At 34.2% G+C, this 17,617-nt stretch overlaps 1 protein-coding gene across 13 annotated transcripts in view; it reads right to left on the bottom strand.

Moving 5' to 3' along the window:
• Positions 1-17,617, bottom strand: part of raph1b (Ras association (RalGDS/AF-6) and pleckstrin homology domains 1b) — a 78,000-nt gene that overhangs the window by 10,732 nt on the left and 49,651 nt on the right. For 4 of the 13 annotated variants that reach the window (NM_001365585.1, XM_087235950.1, XM_087235956.1 and 1 more), the window contains 7 exon segments: positions 646-767; positions 856-1,015; positions 5,036-5,113; positions 8,473-8,547; positions 8,965-9,051; positions 14,347-14,906; positions 16,734-16,836. In NM_001365585.1, the coding sequence (NP_001352514.1) occupies positions 646-767; positions 856-1,015; positions 5,036-5,113; positions 8,473-8,547; positions 8,965-9,051; positions 14,347-14,906; positions 16,734-16,836 (1,185 nt within the window). 13 annotated transcript variants of the gene reach the window in all.

Genomic DNA, 17,617 nt, shown 5'->3' with positions numbered 1-17,617 from the left:
ACCCAGCTTCTGTTTACAGTGAATCAAACTGACTAAAAATATTAACTTTGTGTAACATAAAATAGAAACAAGATTAATATTAGTTAAAGTAACACTGTCATAACTTTTTGACAGTGTAGGTTTGGTAAAATTTTTAGGAAGTTTTACATATGAAAAAATAAATGGTTTCCATTTTAATAAATATGAAATAGTAATTTATTTTTGCGATGACAAAGATGAATTTAAAGAAACCATTACTCCAGGTTTCAGTGAGAAATTATGCTCCTGAAAACATTATAAAATGGTGATAAGACAGATCACAATATACTAATTTCCATATTGCAAATGACCATTTTGATCCTTTGAAGAAAGAAAAGCTAAAAAATGTATTTGAAAATTTTAAATCAACATTTTATAAATGTATTTTACTGTTGATTCTGATCAAATGGATGCCTCCTTGTTTAAAAGAAAACGAGCAACTTAAAAAAAAAAGTATTGTTTTTTAGAAGTGTCTAAATGTGTTTATTTTATTTGCACATTATTAGCAGTAGTAACCTACATTTCTTTCTGTGAATCCCTCATGTGAATTGATCATTTAGAAATTTTGAATTCCAAATGGAATATATTTTGGAAGATATTTAGTAAATAATAAAAAAAGAGCTTCACCTGGGGGTTTTTGAAAAGTGCATACTTTTCAATCCGTTCAATAAACATGAGTTTGTTCTGACTGTCTCTGGTCCAGTTGAGCAAGTTCTCTACAAGGTTCTCGTGATCTTCAAAAATTCTCTCTGGGAGAAAGAGGGGATGAATGAACAATAAGGAGATTTTCATTTTGTCCTTGATATAGACAGATGGTGCATGTGCAAGTGTCCTCACCCATCTGTAGCTCAGGGATGGTCTCCACCAGAGCCCAATCAGGACTGTAACCGCAGTGAGATTTATCCAGCAGACTGTCCAGCACCTGCCTGACCGTTTGCCTCTCATCCACCATCATGGTCTTTGAGCTCTCATCTGACATGTGTACACGTATCACCAGCTTTTGAAAAACATTCAAGAAAAAGCCAGTTTGGTTCATTTCATTGTATTTGATACTGACTTTCTAATCACATATACAGCTTTATTTTCTTACAATCACACACTCATGATACTTTAGAAAATGTACCGTAGACTGAGTCGATCGCTTGGACACACTTGACTAAATTTATGCCTGTAATGAGCTTAAAAACCTTCCCATCTCAAAATTTAGGTGAAAACATTTGACATAAGTGGTCTAAATCAATAAACTTTATTCCTGTGTTTGAATTCGTCTACAAAAAATGCTTAATCCTTGTGTATTGTTCAAATTGATTGTTCGTGGCTGTCAATTTAAAGAAAAAAAATCTGAAATTAATCATGGGTCAATTAACCTAATCTGACATAAACGGAAATTCCATTACAATGACATTTTTTGATCGCAAAGCCTTGAAACCATATAATCATGCATTTTTGATAGTGGGTGGCTTTCTCTGTTGGTTAGAGGTACAATTTGTCAATTTTACTTCATCAGCTGGCATTATTAACCCATTAGATTTAGAAAACAGTTTATGGCTTTTATATGGAGTTCTGTGAAGTATAACAGCAAATTATAGCGTGTGTTTATTTTTGCACTGCAACTGACAATCAACATGAAAAAATAACAAATTGTACCTCTTCCCAATGGAGAAAAACATCAATAATTGTAATGGTGTCTTGGCATTGCAATAAAAAATCCCATTCTAATGGAAGTCAATGGGGCACAACAGCCATGAACACAATGAAAATGTAGAAAACTTGAGTTTTTGTCAAAATAATATTTGGCACCGAAAACCATTACATTTGCTGAAACAAAAAAAAGTCGTGGCCAAATTAAGTCTCAAAATCACAAAAGAGTGAATGGAAATATTCCAAACAGCACATACAGGTTAAAAACTCTTAGGTTTTTAAAACAATTGAACTGCATCTTACGCATGTTGAAAAAAATGTTTTTATTCAAACATTTCTGAAGTGAATACCTGCCAACCAACAAAATGTTATTTCAATCAACTACCGAGGTTAATGTCATCAACTTGCTAATCAATTTGGCAGCTTCTGATTCGTAACTTAAGTTTAGTAGGATGTAAAAAAATGACATTTAAAAAATTGTGGGCTATTATTTGACCTGATTTTCGGTATTATTTACATTCCAAGTCAATGGAAACACACCTCAATACATTAATTACAAATGGCTGACCTCTTTTGATTGGACAGGTAGTTTGCTTATCTTCAACATGTTCACCATGAAACATTGATGTGAGCCATATAGTTCATAACAGAGTTCAAAAATAAATAAACCTTGAATATTTTTAGAGAAGATTCAGTTTACAGCAATACTCTTTTATTTTTCACAATTATAATAAATGTCTCGAATCATTTATTTCTGATCTTTTTTCAACTTTAGTTATAGCACCTTACTACAACCAAAGTGCTGCCCAAAGTGCTTCAAAACAATGTACAACATGTAATTTGTGCTACATAATGATCATTTTCCTATTTTCTGTGTTCAAATAATAATGTCTAAATAGTACAGCTTGTTAAACCCTCCTCCAGGGTTAAACACAGAACCCAAAAACATCCCAGAGATCAAACATTAAAATGTAATTAAATATACAATTGCACTAGTTGGAAAAACCCTATAAAGTGATCAGCATAATTGAGTACAGCCCATTTTGAAAATTAATATTTTTATTAATTTCTCATTGAATATAGGCAATGTATTTTGGTGCATTTAAACAAAACAGATTTATCAAACAGATATATTTATTTATTCATAATTTTCTTTTTGCTTAGTCCCTTTATAAAAGCGTGGTCACCAAAGTGTAATGAACAGCCAATTTATCCAGCATATGTTTTACACAGCGGATGCCCTTCCAGCCGCAATCCATCTCTTGGAAACATTTATACACACTCATTCACACTCATACACTACAGACAATTTAGCCTACCCAATTCACCTGTATGTCATTGGACTGTGGGGGAAACCAGAGCACCCGGAGGAAACCCACACAAACGCAGGAAGAACATGCAAACTCCACACAGAACAGGCAACCGACCCAGCCGAGGCTCGAACCAGCGACCTTCTTGCTGTGAGGCTAGAGCACTACCTACTGCACCACTGCATCGCCAATGTATTTATTAAAATAATATTTTACTCACCAATCATTTTTACAACCTACAAAATTTCATCTAAATTGTACTTTTTTTTTTGCTTCTCTTGATTTTTCCTCTTTTAAATTATTTTTTTGTTGTATTTAATATTTTTCTAACATATAAATTTGGCTGTACTAGTTTTTGGAGCGTTATCGTAAGTTATGTTGTTAGATAAGCTCCAGATTTGACTTCAGTACTGACTAATCTAATGTATATGCACAAATATAATATTGTATAGCTTCCTATTAAAAATTTAAAAGATAGATTTGTGAGGGGTGTACTTATATATGCTGAGCACTGTAAAAACTGTACAGATATGAGTAATTAGTATAGTATGTTAATGTACAATCATGTAGTTCAAATCAGAATGTTGATGCTCGTAGATTAATTGTATTGAACCGGAATATGATGTGGATGTTCAGAAACCTGGCTTTAATAGAGACTAACTGGAAACAGGAGTGAAATCTGGCTTTCATCCCCCTCTATTTCACACCCTGTTTTCTTTCTTCTCGAGAGCGAGGAATCAAAAAGAGGGAGAGAAAGTGTTGCATAGGCACATTAACAGACAGCCCTGCCAGGGTTCTGAAAGTCATAACGATACAGGAGAGCATGTGGCGCTTTTCCAAAACTAGTCTTGGCAGAAATAGTCTACTAATTTATGCTCACTTCTCTCTCACAACCTCATATATCTACTCAAAAAAAAAAAAAAAAACCCACACATACGAGATATGACATATCTGGCTTGCCTCATTTTTGACCTAAGCACAAACAAACCAGTAATAACAAATAAGCCAGCAATGCAATAATAATATTCAAGTTGAAGAAAACCTTTAGCAATCTGACTCTTGTATATTTGTGTGGAAACTGAAAAGCCTTTTTTAACAGAACGATCACTGATTTTCACACTGAAACTCTTTATGAATAAATTTGTGAAATTCTCTCAACATTTACTGAAACTATATTTACCGCAAACATACATAATAGAGCCTAAATGTTCACTAGTGAAAAGAAATTTCCACTACAATTTACAAGTTCTTTAATTAGTGAACACTTGAGCTGACATGAATGCCACAGGTGCAATACCTGAAGACCCTTGCTGTTCATGACCAACAATGCTCTAAATGTTGTGTGTGTCCTTGATGAGAAAAAAATCTGACCTTGTGTAGATATAATGTAGAATTTAAGACCTTTCTTCACTGACCTTTATATAAAGAAAAATACATGTTTATATTTTCACCCCCGAAATTTAGAAATCTACCATTTCCAGTATTTGGCTATGAAAAATGGTCTCAAACCGCACCAAATCCCAAGATATTCTGCTGATTTCTTTCTATTAGTATTGAAAGCGTATTTGACGCAGTCTCTTTCTATATCATTCTCGCTGCAGCACTGCTGCTCAATGCTGTCAGTTTTCTCCATAGACATAATGAATGGAAACAGTCATCTCTCTTTACTATTGAGGCCCAATCACTGTACTGTGTCTAATTCATTCACTTGGTATTAGTATGTGCCTGGTAGCATTTGTTTTGACAGCTCTTTTCCATTGAATGGTGCGACAGGACAGATCATCTCTTGTGTCTAAATGAAAACCTCAGACCTGTTTGCTTGACAATAAAATCACCCACATAAAAAATAAATATATCCAATTCAACAAGTAATTTGAAGCAAAACCATTACCTGTGGTTATGCACGTCTTGTTTGTGCATCCTCCATTCTAAGCAGACAGAGACTCACAGACACATGGGTGACCTATTTTCTACTGTGCATTCATTCTGTGACTAAAGGGCTGCATCATGCAGTACTAAGAGAAGATTTACTGAATCCAGGGGGATTCACAGTGGTCTGGACTCACCTTTTTCACTTGGGCTTCTTTAATTTTCTCTAGAGCCACACGTATTTTCTCAGCCTTCGCTTTGGCAGCCTGCTCTTCCTGTGGATGACATGGTGACATGTTAACAAAGAAACACTTGCATAGCATTATCTCGACAAATGCAAGTTCAAACAGCCTGTTAGCTTCATCTATCACTAGAGGCATGAAATCAGACAGGTGGACTCTTTGGGCTCTCTCACTTACCTGCCCCCTCCAGCATGCAGTCATCACATCCATTATGACCCCTCAAAAAACAATCCCTTAACCTCTGCAAAGCCTGATCAACTGGCAACCAGAGCCACAGTTACGAAATCACTCCTGAACCACTACTCATGTCAACAGCTCCTTAGAGAAATGGCTGCTCATTCAATCACTACAGATTCACAGCAGCAGCAGCTGGAATGTTTCAGAACTCCATTCTCATCCCAAACAGCAGATTTCACAAGACCGTTTTTCAAGGCCTGACAGGTACTTCCAGCAGAAGTTTCAGAGCTGCTGCAGGAATGGCCTCTGAAACTGGAAGAAAATCATTCAAGTAATCCGAAAAACTCATCTGCCGCAGCTCAAACTGAGGGAACGTGAAGGCGAAACATGCACTGATGCACTGAGCGCGCTTCCCCTCACGTATCTTTACACCCAGAGTATCTTACACATAAGTCTACTCCTCGACATTGGGAGGGGATTGAGACCTCCCCCTCTCTTTGACTGTGTCTCTCGCTCTCTGTGAAACAGCTGCATGTCTCTGCTAGCGTGTCCAATAGCAGGGTTTAATCCCCCTCGCCAGCAGAACAACTAGAAAAGACCCTCTCGTACCTTTTCTCCAATCGGAACGTAAATACACTTCACAGCAACCAATCAATGAGGTTGATTTCCTTGACCTTCTTTTCACCAGCCAATCAAGTTGAAGTCAAAAGCGGATGATATTGTTCTTTGTGATTGTGGGGAAATACCCTTGCTTTATTGGGGGTACCACAGGGGTGAAGAATATCTAGGCCTTGCATTTATTATTTCAGTTATATCGGAGTGGGTGATTGTAAGGACAAGTACCTTAAGTCAGGATGAAGTAATCTTTTTCAACATTTATTTAAAAAGATGACAAATTAAGGATTATAAAGTCTGAAAAATGGGTAAAAAAAAGTAAGGTATAGATTATATGAGGAGAGTTTCTCTCTCTCTCTCTCTTGAATCATTGTCTGAGAAAGATGCATATGAGTGATGCAGAGATGGAGAACAGGAGCAAGAATGGGTGAGTCCTGCAAACAGCCGAGGCAGAGCCTCCGATAAAAAGCATTCAGTTCCCTTTGAAGTCTTTTTTCTCCTTTCTCTGGATCTCTCTCTGTCTGTGTTTGAGCACATAGTCTGTGTTTCAACAGTCTGCAGTGAATACATCCAGACATTGCTTGAGATGTCTGATGAAACCATGAGGAAATCAGAGTGGGATTTCAAGAACATCTCTGCCTTAATTTGTGTAAATATAATGCCTTTGTCTAATGCCATGCCAAAATAAATCAAACTTAATAATAAAAATAAACCCTAACTAAAAAAACATTCAATCGATTAAAAAATCCCATTTAAACAAAAATAATCAAGAATGTAAGCTTTAGGACAAAAAAAAACAAAACAAAAACAAAGGCGGAGTTATGGTGTGAAATAAAGAAATAACAAATGTTATCCACTTTTGTTTTTGGCACTAAAAAAATTTCTCAAATGTCAATTAAAAAATCTCAAATCACGTTCGAATAACATCACATTTGGCACAAACTTGTGATTTTTAGGTGCAATCTCTCAGTAAAACAAAGCATAAATGTACATAAACATAACAGCTCACTGTATGAAAAAATGTAGCGCTGTTATGCAGTACAATGAATTAGAGAAAAAAAACTGTTTCAATTGGACTGTAGCACAAGCTCCAAGGTTTAACAAAAGCTCACACATCCTTGAAAAATCAAAGTGGCATCAGATTTAGATGCTTATTATTTAGTGTCTCGACAAGACAAAGCACCCTTTCCCACAATTCCCAGCACCTGCAAATGTGCCGACTTTTGTATGATAACATGGGAAGTAAAACCACATGCATAATAATAGCTATTATCAGGAATAGATTAAAAGCAGGAATAGATTAAAAGTTATTCAACAAAGAGCCTTTATATTAAAGTTTATTGCGAAACTAACAATCCTGTGTGTCTGCATGGCCCACTATTAAAAACTAATTTACCAATAAATGGTGAATTTTGTTATCATTTACAACCCCGTCACAATCCAAACTTAACTGACCATAATAGAAAATATCCTGACAAATATTTCAGTGGTGGTTTTCTTAGTAACCTAATTAACAATATTCTTTCATATGTTACAAAAGCAGCATGGGTATAAAACATTTCATGTTAGGGAACAATCTCTAGAAAATAGTTTGGCTTATCACAAAGAAACTCAAACTATCTATGACTTAATATTTATTACGTTTAGAGCAGAGAGCCTTGAGTGTTCAAGGAAGATAAATTGTGAGTTTACCTCTTACAGTTTTCTCACATGCCATAAACTATAGCAAGAAATAAAGTCAGAAAATATATTAAGTCATAGATAGTCTGATGTTCTTTGTGATAAGCCAAATTATTTTCTAAAGATTGTTCTCAAACATGAAAATGTTTTATACCCATGCTCCTTTCGTAACATATGAAAGAATATTGGTAACCAAACTAATTAGGTTACTAAGAAAACCATCACTGAAATATTTCTCTAAATAATTTCTATTATGATCAGTTAAGTTTGGATTGTTATAAGGTTGTAAATGATAACGAAATTCACAATATATTGATGAATTCTTTTTACTAATGGGTTATGCAGCTACAGAGAATTGTTCGTTTTGAAATAAACATCAATCTAAAGGAGAAAAGTTACCTACTTTTTTTTTTTTTAAGTACTAGTTTTAGTACTGCTGTATAAATCAAACAAACAAAAAAATTATGAGCAGCCATTTCTTTAAGGAAACAGTGATACAATGTAGCTGGCAAACCTGGATTCTTTAGAAATCTGTTCTTTATATGGAAATCACTAACTTTTCTATGACACACATTTAAAAAACAATTGCAAAAAACTGTCACACTTTAAAAAAACCTTCTAAATGTACAGTTCATAAATGATAACAACTGATCGTTAAAAGCAAGAAAACTGGATCTAAAACCACATTTTTCCCAAAGGCCCACTAGGCTGAAAGCATCAAAAATGACAAAAGATTGCAGCCAAGAGAGAAAATAAAGAATGAGCTACAAATCCATTAAAAAAATGTAAGAAGGCGTTGTTGGTGGAGCAAAGTGTCATGTCTGGCAAGTAGAGGTTAAAAGGCTTTCAGTGGAGACATAAACCAATTGCATGCAGAAAAAAAAACACAAAGCAGCAAGCGAAAGGAAAGGAGGCGTCACCTTGGTCAGCAGGTGAGAGGGTTTTCCTGCAATGTTTTTCAGAATCAGAGAGGTCTCTCTGTCCAGATACGAGTGCTTAAAGGTGCAGGGAAAAGACAAACAGATTAATCAGTGCAATGATTACTGTGATTTCAAAAATGATAGAAACGCAAACTTGATTGTGGTAAAGCTTAGAAAGTGTGGAAGCATTGTTTGAGCATTGATTTTTTTCTTAATTAGAAAAAGATGGCATTTTATAGTTTAGATGGAGAACATAAATACGAGAACTGTTTAACACACTTATGTAATTCCTCAATAAAATCCTGTTCTCTTTCAAAACCCCTTATACATCAAGCGCTGAGATTGGATCTCTCTTGATATACTGTCATTTTCCAAAATGATGGTGTTTTGAAACCTGGAATTATCAGTATTGTGAGAATAAACACAACGTGTACACATGTTCTTTATCCCTTGCACACACACACACACACACACACACATACACACACTTACAGTACTTTGATCCACCTCCCCCTCCTGTGAGGTAAAGTCAAGATGCCGTCTGGTAGTTTTACCATTGGCTCTGCGCAGTAACACATGCTGACATCACATACAGAAAAGGTGCAAACAGAAATGTTAATCATGCAAGAAAACAAAGCAAACGAGGCATGCACAAGCAAGGGTCAATACATGTCACTCTTATAAAACATTCCAGGGTGAACACTTTTTAAGCTTAGGTTACAGTTAACACTAATACTACTGATTTATTACCAGCCTGTTAGTAAGATATTAACTGTTCCTTAGTAGTTATAAAGCATGATCTTATTCTACATCCCTAATCCTACCCAAAACCTAAACGCAACTTCTACCTTAAAATCTATGAATAAACAGCTTATTAATAGTTTAAGCTCATAGGGTTAGTTAATGGTTTGTTATTACCGCAAATTGTGACCTAAACTAAAGTGCTACCATTTACAGTAATGAACATACAATGGAAGTATATGTAATACATAAGTTGTGTTTTTTTATTCAATAATGACATTTCTTTCAGATTTTACGGTAACACTTATTTACAATAAGGTTGTAATACTTAGTGTTAATTAATGTATTTACTTACATGAACAAACAATGAACAATACAGTAATTATGGCATTTAATAAAGATTTTTAATGTTAGTTATTGAAAATAGAGTTGTTCATAACTTCATGTTGACTCATGGTGCTGATGTTAATAAACATGAATTTGGATTTTAATAATAAATTAGTAAATGCTGAACTGTGAATAAGTTGTGTACAAATGTTCATTATTAGTTCAAGTTAATAAGCACATTAATGTGTGACCGATTTTAGTTAATCTTTTATTTGTAAAACTCACCTTGATATATATTTTAATATTTTAAACTTTTGAAAGTCCATGTAAAAATGTCAGAGCTTATAAAGAAAATGTAGTTCATTTGATTTAAGTGATTAATTTAAGATAAACATTTAACTAATAGTTTATTCCTTTATAAAAAAAAATTAAACACAAAGCTTATCAGAAAGCTAAGCTCAACTGTACTTCCAAAAAAACAAGCAAAAGAACGAAGACAAATGCAAATGCAATTTTTAAACAAATTTGAATTGTTTTCTAAAATAAGAATGAAGGACTGTCCATTTAATAGGCTGTATTAGCTGATCTCATTTCAAAATGGCCCTTTTAAAACTGTAGTTATGCATTACCAGTGCAAATCCTGTAGGTGTAAGCGAGTTTGCTCGACGTAAACAATACTTTGCTGATAGTTGCATCATGTCCCTACTCTAGTATCCTTGCACATTAGGTGAGAAAGTTTATTGGCATTACGGTGTGTGCTCATGACTTGCACGCACGAGGTTTGAAAGAAATTTCATCACATAATTCTTGGACGTTTAGCACGTATACCAAGTCCCTTTTTTTTGGCTACACTTTGGAAATAGCGTGTAGTAGACATTTACTGTGGTGCACTGTTTTGCCAGATATAATTCCATTGTCAGATCTTTACTGTAAACATACTTTTGTCTGATTTGACTTTTTTTAGAGGATATGTTACATAAAAATGTAATTTTATTGAACCTGATCTTCCCATTTAACAGTTGTTATATTTGCTTCATTATTCAATACCACAGGTTTTCAACCTTCAAGTTGCAATCACAAAGGAATTTCAGTGAAATTTAGCATACAAGCCATTAGCTATTGTCAAAAAATATGCGTGTATAAACTTATTTATTTAAGCTGGTCAGCATTGCAAATTTTCATGACCAACTAGACCACAAGCAAAATTCATGTGGCAAATTTTTTCTCTCTTATACAAAACTCCCGTTTATGTAGATTCCACAACTACTGGATTTTGACGAAAATATTTTGTAGGAAACAGTAAATGTGACTGCACCTTTACAGGACAATGACTCTCTACTCTCGTTGATAAATAATTTTTTTTATCTTATAGATACACTAGGTGTAAAGTATCTATAAGATAAAAACTTATCAATATCATTTTCAAATGTTCATTACATAACTCTTAGAGAATGTGCGGGTTTTAATATTTCTACACGAGACTCTGGTTGAAAACCCTCATTTCATAAATAGAAAACATTATGCAATAGATTATATTTGTTGCACATCAAGACCTTTTCTTATTGTAAAAATAAAGTACAACAAAACACATGCATTTAAATGAGTTAGATTAGCCATGTAGCATAGTCACACACTAATGTTTACAGTGACCATGTAAAGCACAAAGTCTGTGTCTTTACATGTCATGTAAAACTGTCATGCAGCAAGATTCGTGCACTTATTATCTCTCACACACAAACATGAAATGCTATCAGACTGTTTAAATGAGTTAGCTTAGCCATGTAGCATAGTCAGACGCTAATGTTTACAGTGACCATGTAAAGCACAAAGTCTGTGTCTCTACATGTCATGCAGCAGGATTCGTGTACTCATTCTCTTTCACATACACAAAGATGAACTGGTATCACACTGTAAAAACAGCAGCGCTAGTTTACGTCTGAATCCACAGCATGTATTTTTAGCCGAGTGGAGTGTGAGAATCTGTACATCTTGGTGCGGATGAGCAATGCTGTGTTTAGAAGAGTGGCGTAATAGCATCTTTTAGTTTTATTGGATTGTCTTCCTAGGTTCTGACATTGGTACTTAAGAACTATTAAAGCGAAGTGTGCGTGCTTGTCAGAAATTGGTTATATATGCACATGAGTGTGAGAAATATGTGGATTGCCAAGAGATGACTCAGCTATAATGATTCCATGATGAATTCAGTGAAACCCCAATCATCACATTTCCCAAAACCACAATGCAGACTTTGCCCTCAACAAAAGAACAAACAACTACTATGAATAGAACTGTATGTGTCTGGGTCAGAGGGAATGTTCACTGTCCAAGTAAAGAGACCCTGTTTGTTCTAAATTCTTTAGTGAATAACAGGATAAACATATGACATTTCAATGACTCTTTGTTTTTTGGTAGCAATTACACTAAGGGTAAGACATTAATTCAAAACAGAATTATGACTAAGCTTAGTTTTTCTCCTATCTGAAGACACGCAGATGGGGAAAATCATTTTCAATTTATAAAATTGTTCCTTTTAACACCCACATATACACACATTTACAGACTAAAAATAAACAACTCTTATTATGTGTGTTATTGTAAAGAAAACTTTAGTCTTTCTACTAAAAATGCAGATGTTTATGTTTTGAACATATTAAGCGGTTCTTTTTTGCTTCAAGAAATAGATATAATTATATAAATATGATCTTTATTATAAATTTCTTAGAAATGAGTAGTTGTATCGTTGTTTTGACTTTGCACCTCAAAAAATATCAAAATACATTTGAGATTGAACATTTGCTTAAACTAAAGAGGTGTACTCAAGTCACTACACTTTAAGTGTAAACTTTATAAATTTCTATTAAAAGTGAATTCAGTAGTTCTTTAGCATCACAGTTTTTGACAACTTTAAAGGGACAGTTCACCCAAAAATGAAACTGCCTTATTATCATTTACTCTTCCTCATATGGTTTAAACCTTTATGAGTTTCTTTTATATGTTCAAATATGTACTCAAATAAAGATATCTGAAAAATACTGGTTTCCAGGACTTATCGACTTCCATTGTAGGAAACAAAATACTATGAAATTCAATGGGTCCCAGCAACCAGCATTTTTCAAAATATCAGATTTTGTGTTTAACAGAAAAAATATATTCAAATAGGTTTTGAACAAGTGAAGGGTAAGTAAATGCTGACAGAATTTAAATTTTGGAGTGAACATTGCCATAAGTACTGATATTAAAAAAGTTGATGCATATCATAACATTCCTCTGTAAAGAGGTTATCAAATGATAATGAAATGTCTTTTCATCTTCCCACATAACTGTATTTTGATGATTTATTTAAAGTAGTTCACTCAAAAATGAAGGTTTACTCACCCTCAGGTGGTTCCAAGCCTTTGAGTTTTTTTTCTGCTAAAGATATTTAGATATCAGTAACCACTGACCTCCACATTCGGTTAAACAAATGCTATGAAAATGAATGGTCACTGGTTTCCAGCTTTCTTTATAATATCTTCTTTTAAGTTCAGCAAAAGAAAAAACTTAAAACTGGTTTGTGTCAAGTAAAATAGGAGTAAATGGTAGCATTTCAGGTTTGGGTAAACTATTCCTTTAATATTAACTTCTTGGGATTTACTAAACAGGACAAATCAGCACAATCCCATATACAGCACTGATGGTAGTGAAAGGTTCTGGAGTTGATTTACTGACAATGCGCAAAATAAAGAACACCCTTGCAGCAGCTCATTTCTATAATGACCAATGCAATCAACCAAAGAGCAGTGGAAAATAAAATAAAAATAATGTTGCTTGGCAATCGATATGTTGGGGTAACACCATCTTCTGGCATTTCAAATAAATGAAGAAAAAACTATAGAACACCATGTGCTCTCTGTTCTCTGAATTTCTTCTTCTAACAGCAACTATCGCAGCATTTCAATCTAAAAACTGGTTAATATATAGTCCCCTTAAAAAGTTGGAATTATACGGTTCTATCTGCATTCTGAATGATTTTGAGATATTGAGCTTTAAAGTTTTTCGCATTCCATAACAAACAGTATGTGTGTAACATTTATTTTTTAAACAAAAATTTAAACAACTTATTAAAAACATCCCATAAAGTAAATAAGTTGTCATTAAATAAGAATATATAAATAACTCAATTTTGACAAAAATGTCAGATAGAATTCTATAATTCTAAGGTGGAGATATGCTATCTGGATGTTAAATATTAACAAAGACTAATAATCACATTGTGTGGTTTGTTTAAATAATTAAATTAATGTTCTGCTATTTGGCATCTGAAAGGAAAAATTCAACAAATGCCTATGCAAATTCCTTGACTAGTACACCAGAATGAGAGCATGTTCCTAGACCTATTACCCTAGAAAATAGCAACTTTTCTGCCAGTCTTAGAACATGATGTTACTACAAAACAGTTTCATGTCAAGCTAAGCTAAGCTGAACATGCCCTTACCAAACCTAGAGATCCACTGATTTTGATTCCACCTGTTGTAGAGATTAACCTCATTCATTAGTAAAGAAACCCAGCCTGATTTAAACATTTATCTCTATGGTGACAGCAAATGTTCCTCTGTCCTTTTCTTTTGCAGATACTTATTTTCTAGTTTTGTGCTTCATATTTAAGCCCTCACATCTGCTTTCCGTTTTCCCTGTGTTGTCTTACTCTTCAGAAACCCAGCTGATATTTCTCTCCCAGTTTCTCACAGTGGAAAAAAAGCGGCATCAACTATGAAATAATTCAAAAGAACAACATAATCAAAAACATCCCCTTTGTGTGTGCATTACCTCTGTGCTAGTCTGGCTTTGGTTTTGTGACTGAGTCTCGTTCTCCTGTCCTCGAATATCCAGGGAGTCCATGCTGGATGCAGAGGCAGAGTTGACGCTTGACCTGGATGAATGACCGATAGAACGCACTTCCTGGTCACTGACTGTCCCGACTGACCCTGTTCGCCGATGATGTGAGTTAGAAGGTGGATTGGCAGATGAATAAGATGAGGAGGAAGACTCAGAAGTCTGTTTCGCTGCTTCATCCATGCTCAAAGACGCCTTTTCCAGCTGAGCAGTGATGTCATCCAGGGAGAAGTTGGAAGCCAGGGGTCGAGATTGACTGTTGCCACCCCGAACAGTGGATGCGGGTGAGGCTCGGGTACTGCTGCTGGTGCTTCCTCCACTGCTGCCCCCTCCGCTGTGTTTTGCGCTGGCTGAGCGTCCTGTAGGCCTTTGTTTGGATTTGCCATCCAAGGTCTTGCTTATGGGTTTGCCGATGGTGCTGAGTTCTTGCTCTATTGAGCACAGGTCAGCCATGAGAGCATCCAGGTCCACCGTCTCACCCTGATTAATGGCTTCTGCACGAACAGACAGAGGATCATTTAAATGTTTAGGTCAACCAAAAGGTTTGAGATCAGTAAGATTACAATTTTTATTTTATTTCGGAAAGTATTTATTTTAATATAGACACACTAATCAAAAGTGCCAAATCTATATATGTATATAGATATACAGGGGTTTCATCACTGATAATAATAAAATGAACAAGTTACTTGATCAACAAATAAGCATTAGGATTTGAAATCTTATCTAATCATATTTAGTTTTAAAAATGACAAAAATTGTGAGGTTTAAAATAAATTATTATATATTTTTTAATCTTTTACAGAACATACATTTTTATATATGCATTAAATTAATCCAAATCCTAAAGTGTTTTTAAAGTGCTAATAGTGTTTTAAAAACACATTATATTTAAACATTTATAATCATTGGATATGTTACTTGATTACCATGTCATTATATTACATGCTTTCAGCTGCTATAAATTTAGCTTTGCTAAAGGAGTTAAAAACTCAGAAAAAAAAAAAAAAAATGTTTTTTATATACATTTATTTATTTATATGACAGTTCTGTCTGGTTCTGGAATCTGATTGACTGATAGCCATGTTAATATTCTGCAATATCAGAACTTGTACAGCCTCCTCACCCTTCTGTATTACTCCGCCCATATAGAGTGACAGAAGATCAATAAACTCACTACAGTTTGACCAATATTTCAGCTGTTGAACAACATAATGTATTTTTCAGGCGAGAATGTAGTTTATTTATAAGGATTGTGCCTATTTTAAATATTTATTATTTCTGAGATACAGCGCATCGACACCCATCAGACTGCCATACTGAGCAGAGCAGTTGACTTTGTCCATTCACAAGATGGCAACAGAGACCGCATAACAAGCACTTAGAAGAGAAAAGATTGGCATATTTTCAAACTACAGTTGATCAAAACATTATAAAATTGGTGAGTGACAAGTCTAAGTGGATCTCTCTCTTTTTTATGTTGCGGTGCTGTATTTATACCATAGTAATTGTAGTGTATTGAGTGTAAGATAGGACTCGCATATCAGGAATGTTTGTATTTTGTGCATAACCCTGACTTTTTGGGTGGCCATCTGTTTGTTTCTAATGAGTCTCCTATTTTCATTATAGCAGACTAGTTCAGTGAAAAGAAAGAAAGAAAGAAAGAAAGAAAGAAAAGAAATTAAGAAAGAAAGAAAGAAAGAAAGAAAGAAAGAAAGAAAGAAAGAAAGAAAGAAAGAAAGAAAGAAAGAAAGAAAGAAAGAAAGAAAGAAATGCCTGCAGCGTTTTTCCTGCAAACACAACAGCAATGCCAGCAGTGATTGCTTTGCTGTGGCTTTTTTGGGGTTAACTATTGTGATATCCTGATTGCAACAGAGAAATAGTGGGAAATGTCTGAGAATGACGGCATTTCATGCTGTTCAACGTATAATCTTAAAATGGCTGTAAAATCACCTGTTTTGTCATCACTTTTGACATTATGCTAGAGAATCATTCATTTATATAACGTCATATATAAGCTATTATTTCACAATATTACCTTTTTAATCAAAACAATAAAGTATGGGGGAGCATGAAGACTTCTTTCAGAAATACAAAAAAAAATCCTACCATCCCCAAACTTTAAATAAGAGAAAGATATTATAGAACTACAACCATTTTGATGTTATGCAGGCATTTTGTACGATAATTCATTTAAATGGATGTCAAAACAACACTGTATCTGTTTTGAGTGAGATTGAGGCGTTTTGAGTGAGATTTTGAGTGATAATGAATGTTGAGCAATCAGAGGTGTGTGTGTGTGTGTAGGGGGGTAGACTAACCATTGATGTTGTACATAGAGAAACGATAGGAGAAATTGGCAAGGTTTGTTTCCTGTCTGAGAGGAGCTTTTTGTACTTTCTCAGGACGCCCATCATCCAAACTCTAAATCAAAGACAGAAATGGGGGAGGGTGACATTAGGCAAGATGAGGTAGCTAAATCATCAGAATATACAACAGTAAACACAATGCATCAGAAGACCCTTCTGGTTAAACCTTTTATTTTTGAAATTAAAATTTTTTATTGTCTGTCAATAATAAAATAAATAAATAATAAACAATAAAACGATAGTTCACCTAAAAAATGAAAACTTTGTCACCATTATTCACCTTTTACTTGTTCCAAAAGTTTATGATTTCCTTTTTTATTAAACACACAAAAAGGAAATATTTTGAAGAAAGCTGTAAACCTGTAACCATTGTGTTGTCCATAGTGTTTGCTTTTTCGACTATGGATGTCAATGGTTACAGGTTTTTAGCATTCTTCAAAATATCTCCCTCTGTGTTTAACAGAAGTTGAATAAATAGTGAGAAAATAGTAAGTACATTTTCATTTTTGGGCAAACTATCTCTTTAATGAACTTGTTAACATGAACAAAACATTCGTAACATATTCAGGTCTAAAAATATATGTTAATAATCAATTCTAAATTTAGACAACGTCATACTTCAGGTTTGTCAAGACAGTGCTTAATTAAAACTGCGGTGAATTTAAATAAGAAATATCTTTTTCGACTATCTGAAGCTTATTTTCAATAACCTTATACTAACCTATTATTAGTATAATATAAAATAATATCAAATAGTATGTGATATAATGTCCATACTACCACAATCTACATGACCCTATATTATTATTCTCTGAACAGAACATATTGGATTCAAT

This window comes from Danio rerio, chromosome 1 (assembly GCF_052040795.2).
Source record: "Danio rerio strain M-AB ecotype USA chromosome 1, GRCz13ab, whole genome shotgun sequence".
Classification (NCBI taxonomy): domain Eukaryota; kingdom Metazoa; phylum Chordata; class Actinopteri; order Cypriniformes; family Danionidae; genus Danio; species Danio rerio.
The sequence above is the reverse complement of the archived record's forward strand: the minus strand, read 5'-3'. Positions and strand labels throughout refer to the sequence as shown.